The 12,433-nt window shown below is 39.8% G+C and overlaps 1 protein-coding gene across 2 annotated transcripts in view; it reads right to left on the reverse strand.

The window, feature by feature from the left end:
* Positions 1–12,433, reverse strand: part of NUP153 (nucleoporin 153) — a 43,574-nt gene that overhangs the window by 21,149 nt on the left and 9,992 nt on the right. The window contains exons 2-7 of one of the 2 annotated variants that reach the window (XM_031056955.1): positions 6,162–6,378; positions 3,680–3,928; positions 2,259–2,398; positions 2,048–2,149; positions 188–304; positions 16–60 (exon numbers count right to left, since the gene is read on the reverse strand). In XM_031056955.1, the coding sequence (XP_030912815.1) occupies positions 16–60; positions 188–304; positions 2,048–2,149; positions 2,259–2,398; positions 3,680–3,928; positions 6,162–6,282 (774 nt within the window). In that variant the 5' untranslated portion in view covers positions 6,283–6,378. Of the gene's footprint in view, positions 1–15; positions 61–187; positions 305–2,047; positions 2,177–2,258; positions 2,399–3,679; positions 3,929–6,161; positions 6,379–12,433 lie in introns of both variants that reach the window. The other variant, XM_014306998.2, reaches the window with a different exon arrangement.

Below are 12,433 nucleotides of genomic sequence, written 5' to 3' on the forward strand. Positions count from 1 at the left end.
TTGTGATCAACTTACAGAAGACAGCGGACTAGAAACAGAAGATGGAATCCTTTTAGCATCCTGTTGAAAAAACAGGTGCAATAAATTAAAGCAGACATGACATCAAGTAACATCTTCATCCTATACTGGCACATTCGCTGTGTTTTTCAAACACATGGCATAAAACATTAAAAGGAGCACCCCTTACCGCCAAAGGGCTTGACATCTTCTCCAATGTCTGCAAGATGCGCCGTGCTGTGGAACTTGTCACACCATAGGACTGCACATTTGCTTGTTTAGCTTTCATTTGTCTTCTTATTGGTGGCTGAAAAATTAGCATTGCCAATGTTACAACGGTGGATTCTGAGTTACACACGTGTGGATTTCATGCCCTATGGCTGCACTGGTGATACAACCAATACTCCCATAATGACAGAGAAAAATGCACTCACTGAGCATTCTAGGCATGAAGAAGAAAAATATACTCCACTGACTCTACAGAAGTTTAAGTGGAGCCTTGCATATCTTGCACATGGGATAAAGCAACAAAAGAAATCCTTAAACGTAAAAGTTCACAGAATGAAGTTATTAGGCTCGTGGGGTCTCTGAAGCAATGATTAGGAAAACAGAAATGAAGTAAAGCCTTGTGCTGTAGAAAGTACTTTCTGTAACAAAACAGATCTCAGAGTGTCATGATGGCATAAGCATGGCATCTTAAGCCAGAGTATACAATCATCATCATGAATTTCTAGTGTTACTTCTCTCGTTTCCTCCCTTCCCCAAGAGCGCAGATCTTTTCACTCTGTGTAGAAAGATAAAGATCTGATTTCAACTGTAACAGATCTAAAATAATACACTGAAAAAGTCAATGTTGTACCACATGACTAAAAATAATTTAAAAAAACCTCAGTGTGACCATTTTTTAAATAAACTATGTTGCACCTCTTATGTAACACGTCATGCTTCCCACACAGCTACCTGAAGACAGGAAGCAGATCACACAACACATAGAACACGCAAGTGAGACTCGCTGTATGCAGTAACAAACAAGCTTGTCTCTCCTTTAAAAGCCTAATATTTGCTTCCTCTTTTCAACATAAGCCAGAATTTTTGTAAAAAATAAAAATAGCAACCAAAGAGGACTTCTAGCTTACAGAAATTTTAAATGTTCTCAAGTCTGACTCAACACCACATCAGGAAAACCCACAAGGTTCAAGATTTCCCTGAACCAGGAAATTGAGTCCCCTTGTACCATGGAAGAAACAGACTGCCAAAACAGGTCCAGCAAACTTCTCTTCAGTTCCTTAAAGTTTCTTTTGACTTTTAGTTTTTTAACAAAGGGCATTCTCATTTAAACTAATTAGAACCAAATCAGATTTTACTGACTTGCTTTTAGAGTCAACTCTAGCTACTGAGAGCAGTCAGGATTTTTAATTTGCTGGTTCATTTTAGACCACAAAGAACACTTGGGGACAAGAAGCTCCTCTCATGAGCCATCTGAATGACAGTAAAATAGAGAGCATCTTTTTGTTTATCGTGATATGTAGCATGTAGGACTGCATGCCTCCCTCTCAGTAACAGAACTGCAAAGGATGAGCAAATTTGCCTTTTGAATACTCCTGTATTAAAAAATGCACAATATGTTCATAGTTTGAGTGCTTGTGTAAGATCTACAGGCAAGTATCAAGGAGGTAACCTTTGCTGCTATTAATAAAGTTTTAAAAGTTATGCCATCATTGTAATTATTTACATGTTATTTTATCATAATACGTCAGAGGCAGACCATGGCAGAAAATGGAAATTTCTGGAAGACATTAACAGAGGAAACCCTAATACAAGAAAGTGCCCAGCAACTAAAATGCTACTGTCATTCTTGCGCTTTACGATAACCATTTCTACATAAAGTGTTACACAAGAATTGAAACAAAAACTGTAGGCTGAGTGGGCAAGATAGGAACTGTTGCCACATTTTTCAAGTTAAGTTCCCAGCTCAGAGCTTTTTTGGCCGAGCTCCCCCTTCTGTTATTTCAGTTACGTTTTCTCTCACACTACACTACTGTTCTCATACCTGGTAAGCAGAAGTCTGCACTTTTGTCTGTCTTGCTGCTGCAGCTGCACCACCATAAGAGGTCTTTCCTGGGTAAAATGGAGAATCCCCGAGCTGTCTTGTCTTAAAGAAAGAAGTGTTTCCAAGTGACTACAGAAAGGTATTATGGTAACTGGTTAGTAAAATGGCTACACATTCAACTTGACTAAAATTAATACTGTGCATTACTTACAGGAGAGGGAGATCCAAAAGCAGACAAATTGAATGCACGTTTTTTAGAGCTAGATGCAGGATGTTGTGAGAGGGAATGAGATCTTTCAGCCTCTGGGGACCAGAGCAGTGGTGCTGAAGTATTTTTTGAAACTGTGATATCTGCCAAAATGACAAATGCCATATGTAAATGCCTTGTGTACATAGAGAAATTTAGTATTAAACATCACACAAACTCCAGAGTTCTCTACAAAAACATCTCACAAAATGAAAAGGTCTCTTAACACTGATTTCTCTGGCACTCTAACCTTCAAAGTTCTTCAAACAGATGAATTTCACATATGGTATGAAACCCAAGTACCAACTCTGAACCTAAAATCTGTTCATAGAACTGCAAATACGTGACCTTTCAGTAATCTTTCAAAAGCATTCACAAGTTAACAGCACATTTCCAATACAACACGATTTTATTTTTTCTTCTTTCATTATAAAAATAAAGGAACTGCATAAACACTGGTGCATCTCTAATGATACAAAGCTTTTCCTATATTGGTAGAGGGTTGGAAACCAGCACAGGACAGAACTGACCAGGTCTTAAACCTGAAAAATTACCCAAAGGCTGAATTAACACAGTTAACTACCTATTTTCTGTATATCCTATGGAGACATACCAGAAAGTTCTAGCAAACTCAGGTTATATTGCTATGCCCTGGCAACACCTACTCTGAATTGCCAAACTATGGTCTCAAGAGAACTGGCTGAGCACACCTCCATCCCCATTTATATGGGGAACTAGAATAATTTGCAAACTTGCTATTTTGCCCTTTCTCAGTGAGACACCTAGGTCACATTCTACATAAATACAATGTCTTGGGAGTTTTCTTACTGAAAAATGGTGTAGATTCTTTAATGAGTTTGGCAAAAAAAAAAAGGAAGTATGGACAATTATGCCCTCTACCAAGAACAGCAAAAAAAAAAAAAAAGGCAGCTCAAACTTGTTCAATCAGAAAAGTTGTTTTATTGACTCCCAGTAAAAAAAAATTCGAGAATATCTTGTGTTTTTATTTTTCAACTGTATTTATTCATATTTAGCCAGCTGAGAGATATTCTGAGTCAATTCTTCTTCTAGGCAACCAACCCAGCTATCAAGCTACAGAAAGTCACCTTCATCTTCTATTATTCCTATTCAAGATTTACAGAGAAGCAAGCTAAAATTGTATTTATCAGCACTGAATCTTTACAATATAATCGACTCATAAATGTATTCCAAGCATGGTTATATTTAAAAGGTGACAGGATTATATACTTTTAAAATACTAAAAATTAAATTTAACATCTAGAACTGACATTCTCCTGCTTTATTTACTAATGCAAGGTGGAATATTAAAGAATACAAAGTACTTCATGTTATCAAACAAACCAAAGAGAGAACATAGAAGTTACCTTTATCAGATGCTCTAGAGGAGAAGCCACTGGTTGTTGAGACGTTATCATCATCGTGCTGAGAGGTAGAATCTTTTATTTCCTTTACGAGGGACAGCCCAGGACTGCCGATGCCAAGTGTGGAAGATGTGGAGGGCTGACAGTGTGGGACCGTGGAATCCAACACGGTGCAGTTCAAATGGCTCCGGTGAAGGGAGGGCCGTGTCAAAACATCCGAGAAGTTCAGTGCAGACCTGCTCGTGGATGGTTCTAAACAAGAACAGCCAGACAATCAGCTTCCCTACAGACAAGCTCACAGAAGCCAAAACCTGTTTTCTATCAACAGCCATGCTTATTGCCAAGTTCTATGCACAAAAATAGAGAAGCCGAATTTATCTTCCTCACCCAGATAGGGTTTCATCTGTCTGGTTACAACAGCAACACTGCTTGCAATACTAAGCATTAATGCTGCATTAACAAGTACTTAAGGATGGGATTTTGCTGAATTTCATCAAAATCTGACCCGGCACTCAAGCACTTAAACTGTGTCTTTCGCTAAATCAAACATCCATAAATTCCTTCTCCTCCAGATAATGCTTACAATAAGCTTTCCAAAATTTGAGATTACATGATAAGTTATGGACAACTCTGCAGTTTTTATCATCTTGTAAAAAAGATGGTGTTAGTCTGAATATGTAACATAAAAGTATGTATTTGCAAAGATTTTCAGGGGTTTATTTGTTCTGGTGTCACCATCCTCCCTTCCAAATTCTACCATATCAGGTCATACTACAGGCGAATTATCTCCTATCCATTAGTTTTTGAGAAATTTGGCACAAATGACAAGGAAGCAACGTGGCCTCAGTTTTAAGACAGGCATTTTTTCCTCATGAAAAGGGTCTGTAAACACTGCCAGTGTCCTGCAAGAGGTGGTCTCACAGCTCCAGTTTGCCACATGAACAGAATAGCAATTAATGGCCATCTTGCCTGATATCCATATGCCTACAGTCCCTCCCACGATTTCTGGGTAGGAACATAATTTTGAGACACTATCATCCTGACATTTGTGCTGAAGCTTAAACTAGCTACTTCAACCTTCATAAGCACTGCACTGCTAGTAATTAATTCTCCAAAGCACTGGTAGATTTTTAAGACTGTCTTGTTTGAGACGAAAGAAAGCGTTATCAGACCAAAGGCTGGCCAAGCAAAGGAACACAGGCTCTTGTACATTGGTACCTCAGAGCCAAAGAAACACACTTTCTAAAATATAAACACCAGTAACAACAACAAAAAAAATTATTATATTATTAACTATAGCTAGAAAGATTAATTACAATGTCCACAAACTGCAACACAAGCCACTGAAGGTTCTAGCGGGTCCCATCTGCTCCTGATTTCTTGGAGCTAGAAAGTTTGCTGTGCAGCTGTTCTCACTGAAAGGTCCTTTCACACAATTCTTCAGGAAAGCCAACACATGTTACTCATTCATGAAAACCTTCTCTATTCCTTTATATAAACTTATGCTCAAGCTACAGCTACACAGAGAGCTGTAAAGCTCCTTATTTACAATTAGATAACATTGGTGAGAAAGGTATTTCCTCATTACTTTTCATTCTGCCAACAACAAGCAGCTGACTGTCCACACAGATGGTTATGTACATGTGTTCAGACAAAATTCTCACCTAATTAAAAACTGAGCTCCCAAAACTGCTAATTTAAGAGAAACTCAAATGAGAGCATTTGCAAATTCATGGAGTACTACAGAAACAGTGAGAGGCATAGATATAAAGCACAGATTAATTTTAACAAGATAAAAAGAGTAGTAAACTTCTTTGCCAAGGATGCAAATAGTTTCCAAAGACCCCAAGCTAGCAATGCCACACAATGTTACAAAATATTTCAAAACTAATAATGTCATAAACAAAGTTCCCCGGATCTCCACTAAACTAACAAAGAAATTTAATAAATTGATTGAAGAAGCCCAAAGAAAAAGAAAAAAAATATCAGGACACATGAAGGAATTCTCCTCTGGCATTCTAGCATCTGGTCTTTTGTTTTGAGGACAACAAAACACATTAATGCTTCTACTACGTTAAGAAATTAGATAAACTTTCATCCCAGATCTTTAAAAAGAAAATGTAACCCAACACACTTGCAAATGAATGCTAGCAATATTTTACACCTGACTACTTGACTACCTGAAGTTAACTCATGACTTCCAAGGGCTCTAAGTGAACTTCCAGTGTGTTTAAACTTTGAAGCTAAGGCAGCTCTAAAAATTGAGTTACTGAGGTTTATTCCTTTGTTTTTCCTATGTGTGGGGTTATTTTGGGTTGGGGTTTTTGGCAGGTTGGTCATTTGGTTTGGGTGTTGCAGGGTTTTTTGTTGTTTGCTTTTTTTCTGTCCAAACGCTCCTTCCAGCCTCCCCTACAAATGTAGATTCAAAACCAAAATTCTGTGAATAAATACAGATGGTCAGAATACTAAATGATATTCTACATACCTTCTAAATTAATTCTTGCTGATTCAGGCGTGACTCTCCCATCAATTACCATGGCATCTTCATTTGCATAATCATGGTGATAGCTTACTGGATTCTCTTCCTCGTTTGCAGATTCATTCATATCTACACATTTATCTTCCCTTTTATTGAAATACTTCTGCAACCATCCTGGTACAATGTTTTTCACCGATTCGGTCACTCTGCTAAGGAGCCCCAGCTTGAAAGAAAAATATATGAACACAGTCAGCAGCATGATCTGGGATGAAACCTTGCACAGATCTCAAAGACAGACATTAGACAGCAATATTCAGATGAGTAAAATAAGAAGGTGGTGGTTCCTTCATAAAGAATTCCTATACTTCTAGAACATGCATGACAAAAATGCATTTAACTTTGATTTACTACTAACCCATCAGTTTCTGCACTTCCCAGTGACCTTGGCAAGACTTCCACATTCCGAAACTACAGCTGATGTTCACTAAAGGCTTGTCAAGTCACAAGGTCATAAAGAAATTAAATTTCTAAATAACTCCTGATGTACGCAGGTTGTTTTGAGGACTTTTCCTTCTAACACCCTCACTTGAAAAAACATTAAACCCAGAAGCTCAGCAATTATCTACAGCAATAGCGATGAGCAGTAATAGCTACTAAAATCAGTGAACTTAAATATTTCTTTTTCTAATGCTGAACTGCAGGTACACTGCTCACTAAAAACCCCACTATTCTGCTCTGAACAGTGAAGGGATCCTGAAAGGATCTTGGAAGAAACAGCTACAGTTGAACAACAGGACTGTTGATAGATTCAATTTGATAAAATTTCATTTCATGGTATGTTAAAATTTTGTATCTACAAACTTTAATATTTGGCAGTTACTGAATACATAAAAGCCATTCCCATTTTGACATTTACCAATTATTTGTAATGCTTACATTCTAGTAAGAAATATTTATTTAACATTTTGTTTTAGACAGTCACTTGTTCTCCATCATATCCTCAAAATTTCAACATGCCTTCTTGTCAAATCTCAACCCTGTGCAGCAGAGTGCTTGCAACATGGAGCTGCCCCTCTTACACTGGCTGCAGCCACAGAACCTGCTGCGAACCTCCACAAGCTTAAGAAAGCACCAAAACTACCTCCACAATTTCAACACTTGGGAAACTGAAAAGCAACAAGAGCATAAAAAAGATTTTTGTTGAACTTCACTGCCAGTTGCTAACACATGCATCAAGGTACTTAGTTATTTTTCTGGGTTTAGGCAACAAAAATTTCTAAAAATTATTATTCATGCATAGAAAATGGAGAATATTCTTTGAACGTGTAGTAGTTAGTCTAGTAAACAACTCTGAAACAAGAACCCTGTTGTATTCAACTTTCTTTAAAAATTCAGCACACATGAAAGAAAAAGTCCATATCTGTCATTCACATATTTCATACACAGTAACACAAACACCAACTTACAGGACAGCCTTGAATCTGGAGTTAGGAGGGGGGCTGGCAAAGAGGAGAAAAGAAGGTAGAAAACAAAAGTCTAATCACAGAAAGAAAGTCATCTTAATTTACAATTTGACATTTTTCATAATGATCTGTAATTTAACCTTTTACTTGCACAAAGACAGAATATCTAGCCTGGGACAGCTTAAACTAGATGGAATATAGCATAATAAACACATCTATCACAATTAGTACACTAAGATGCACACTAATATGCCATGTTTAAGGTGTTGCTGCTATTCTACAGAAATACTAAGCCTCAACTTTTCAACAATAAAAACTGCAACACCAGAGCTCAAAAATAGTTTAGTGCCTGGCACCTGCAAAGAGGCAGTCTGTACTCCGTTCCCAGCCCCTCATTTTCACTTTTACTTGTGACACACTGTCCCCCTTTAGGGGAGTGAGTATTTTGCTGCTACGAATAAAAGCATATCAGGAACTCGGAGGAGTCACAATTTGCCAAAATAATCAAATGGTCAGGACACAAGCTGCATCCAAGGCAATTGCTCTTTCCAAAAAGCTAGGCATTACTATATTCAGTATTGCTAGGGAATCTCTCCATTAAAGAGTAAGACATAACTGGCCATAAAACAGGTGCCAGAATTATTCTCTTGCTGAGGAAATCCTCCCAGGACCGAAAGCTACCTGAGACTCAAGATGGAAGAAGCCACAGGCATCCAGAAGAGTAAACACCCAACCATTAGTAATCCTAATGAGTAACTGGAGAATGTAGCTAGACTAGTAATTAACTAAGATGACGTTTTACCATCCATATCTGACACCAGACTGGTTTGACCCTTTCGTGCAAATGGCAGCCTTGTCATTCTCCACATAATCAGCATTCCAACCTGGGTAACACAGGGTAACTTCCCAAACCTGCCCATGAGCTGGAACTCAGCACAGCAATACTGCACCAAGTACTAATGGCCTGCTCCATCCAGCTTAGGCACAGAGGTAGACAAGGAGCATAGTTTTATACTCCAGAATAATGCTGGCTTAGTGACAAAGCAAGAGAAAGCAAAATACATGTAAAGGCACCTACATTTCCTGTCAGCAAAATATGTTAAAGGCACTGTGAAAGAACTATGCAGGTATTATAAATGAGTCACCATCAAAACCAGATTCCATTAAAAAAACCACCTTCCCCCTAAAAGTATCCCACATTCCCCAGGTATGCCTATTGAAATACACACAGATGACACACCAAAAAAAAAAAACAACAACCCAGAACTCCTTCCATCATCTCTTATCTGCCTATCAGAGCTAAAAGCCAATCAATAAAGCTCTGTGGCTGGATTCCTGATCAAGTCAGGCAGTTAAGGTACCACTGATCAACTACACATTTGAACATGCATACTGCTTATTCCTGCCAGAACAATTCAGCAAAACATCACGTCTTATACTGTCTTTAAAGCTGGCATTTTAATCTTACCCTAACTTGCAGTCTTCTTATACCTCAACTTCATCACATGCATTTGAACAGCCTTACCCTCTCTCTGCACATGCAAACAAGCCAACCCTGACAGCAGCAGAGCACTCCCCCTCTACTACTGTGTCACCAGCTCCACACTTTGTTCATCCCATTTCCTCAGAGAGGAATCATTAATCCTTCTAGAAGGCTGACAAGGATAGTACACATCTCATTGATGCCAACAGATCTTCAGTTATGAAATACAAAAGACACAGCAACAGACAACTCTACCAGGCTTATTCTCCAGCCAACTGCTCAGATCCTGATCTTCTCATGCCACAAATATGAACCACTCTCTTCCAGAACACCTTCATTCAGTACAGCTACTCTGAACACACTATTGCACAAAAACTGTTCTAGTTCCCAGTCTCAGGCTGGGCGCAGAGGACGTGGTGCTGGCATGCAGTCTAATGTTCATAACTTCTCATTTCTACAGGCCACACAGGTACCAAACTTAATATCATGGAAGGGCAGAAGACTCAGAGGGGCAATCCCAACTGTGTGGCTGCGGTGTTTTATTCAGTGAAAATGTTCTACTCCTTAACTGACTGTTTTCAGAGGTTTGAGCTAGTGTCAGTATCAACTGCTATCACCTCAAATACACTCACCTCAAAAAATATCAGCAGGAAAGCTGAACAAAATGAAAATCCACCAGAAAGACCCAGTAGGTTATGAATAGGTATTTACAACAGTTTTTCAAAATCTGCGCATCATCTCAAGTGTCTGCAGCTCTGCTAGGTCTAAGTCTATGTATACAAACATCATAGCAACAGTAACTACAGTAACAGCTACTCCAAGGCATACTGGCTTGACATCATGGAATCACTGAACTATTAAGGCTGGAAAAGACCTCTTAGATCATTGTGTCCAACTGTGACCCAGGAGTCCAAACCCTCCTTGTTTGGGCACAAACAATCATTACTGAGTTTCAAACCCTGCTCCTTAGGTCCCAAGACTTGTCTGAAGGGCCCAGAGCATTATTTTGAAGGCTCCAAGTCTGATTTGGAAGGCCCAAAGCCTCATTTGTAGAATTCCCAGTCTTTATAGAGTACAAAGGCACATCTCCAGGCCCAAACCCTAGCTTCCAAAGCCTCCTACTTAGGATTCAGCCTTTTATCTAATGGGTTCAAAGCCTTCCTCTATGCCTGCAAAACCCCATTTCTAGGGAGCAGAGCCTCAGTTCAAGGTACTGAAGCATCATTTGAGGGCACAAAATCCAAGAAAATCCAACTGCAGCATTCAAACCCTCCCACTCACCTCCAAAAGCCTATTTCCAGGGGCCAAAGCCCTGTGTTGGAGACTCAAATTCTTCCTTGGAGGGTCCAAAGCCCTCTTCTCATAATAGGTCATGGAATCATTAAGGTTGGAAAATGCCTTTAGGATCATCAAGTCCGACTGTTAATTCAGCACTACCATTATGTTCACCATTAAATCACATCCTCAAGCGCCAGCTCCAACTGCCCTTCTCTGGACAGGCTCTAGCCCCTCAGTGTTTTCCTTATAGAGAATGGCCCAAACCTGAACACAGGATTCCAGATGTGGCCTCACCAGTGCTGAGTACAGGGGGACAATCACTGCCCTGGTCCTCCTGACCACACTATTGTTGATAGAGGCCAGGATGCCACTGGCCTTCCTGGCCAGCTGTACACAGCTGGCTGCTGGTCAGACACTGCTGACCAGCACCACCAGGTCCTTTTCCACCATGCAGCTTTCCAGCCACCCTTACCCCAGCCAGCAGGGGATTGTTATGACCCAAATTCAGGACTTGGCACTTCATCTTACTGAACCTCATACAACTAGCCTCAGCCCATCTACTCAGCCTTCCCAGATCCCTGTCTAGAACTTTCCTGTCCTCCGGCTGATCAACACTCCTGCCCAGCTTGGTGTCATGTGCAAACTGGCTTAGGGTGCAATCGATCCCTTGTCCAGGTGATTGATGAAGATGTTAAAAAGGATTGGCCCCAGTATTTAGCCCTGGCAAGCACCATTTGTGACTGGTCACCAGCTGGATGCAGTCCCATTCACCACCACGCTCTGGGCCTGGCCATCCACACAGTTTTTTACTCAGCAAAGATCACACCAATTCACACCATGGGAAGCCAGGAGAATGCCATGGGAAATGGTGTCAAAAGCTTTACTAAATTCTAGGTAGATGACATCCAACATCCACCAAGTGGGTAACTCTATCATAGAAGAGCAGATTGGTCAAGCAGGATCTGCCTTCATAAACCCACGCTGGCTGCAACACTAAGCAAAAGATATGTAGACAGAAGTATCAGTTAACAAACAGGTGTCATAATTTACTACTTTAAAGACCATTTCTTCAAAGGATTTATATAAAGAAAGAAATAAAAATCAGTAGTTTGTGGTCACAGTTTGAATTCCAAACTTAAAAGCAGGCAATAGCTGGCCAAAAATATATTTCTTGGCCAAAAATATTTACAGAACAGGACAACTCTTCCAGCTTGTGTCTTTCACATAGCATAGGGTGAGGAAAGTACTGGCAGAAGCACTCAGCAGTGACATATTACTCGAAAACATCCGTTTGTAACTGAGTTGATTTCAGTCCAGAAGGTTCAAGTATGAAAAAAATAGTATAAAAATTATATAATAGTCATACACTTACAGAAATTTGTCAGAGATGCAAAATACACAACTGGATAAAAGAGCTGACTTCCACTTCACTGTACACACACCTCTGAAAAGCATCAAATTCTTGCCTCCCAGAGACTTCCTTGCTTCCAATTTCAAAGTTAACGTTACCAGAACATATGAATCAGTAAGTCCTCAAAAAGAAAGCTATCAGTGAAGTTCACTGAGACAGAGCAGACCAATCTAACCAATTCCAAACACCAATAACGAATTTTCTTGCCCTCCACCCCCCACAGTTAGCTCATGCCAGCTCTGGCACATAACAGGCTACTCTCCATACTAGGTGAATTCATTAATCTGGCAAAAAAGTACATGTTTCTCTGCTGGGCCAATGAGTTAAACTGGCTCAGCGCACCAGAACTGGCCTGAGAGAAAGCACAATCAGGCAACCAGAACCAGAGGAACATGAAATAAAACTTCTCCCTTCCTTCAATCATCCTGTGTCAGTATTGTCATTAAAGACACTTTCCTATTCTCCTCTTCACCTCACCCTTCCCTTGTGCTGCCACTAGCACATACAAGCAACCAAATGATGAACTGTAGCAAGGCTCTATTAAATAGATCCAACCAAAAATCTGTCTATAGACCATGATGGTGAGCACTACCCCTCAGGGGCATCAGGCTGCTGGTGCAGCTTATCATATGCCTGCATTGAT

Source organism: Geospiza fortis, unplaced genomic scaffold (genome assembly GCF_000277835.1).
Source record: "Geospiza fortis unplaced genomic scaffold, GeoFor_1.0 scaffold104, whole genome shotgun sequence".
In the NCBI taxonomy this organism is placed as follows: Eukaryota; Metazoa; Chordata; class Aves; order Passeriformes; family Thraupidae; genus Geospiza; species Geospiza fortis.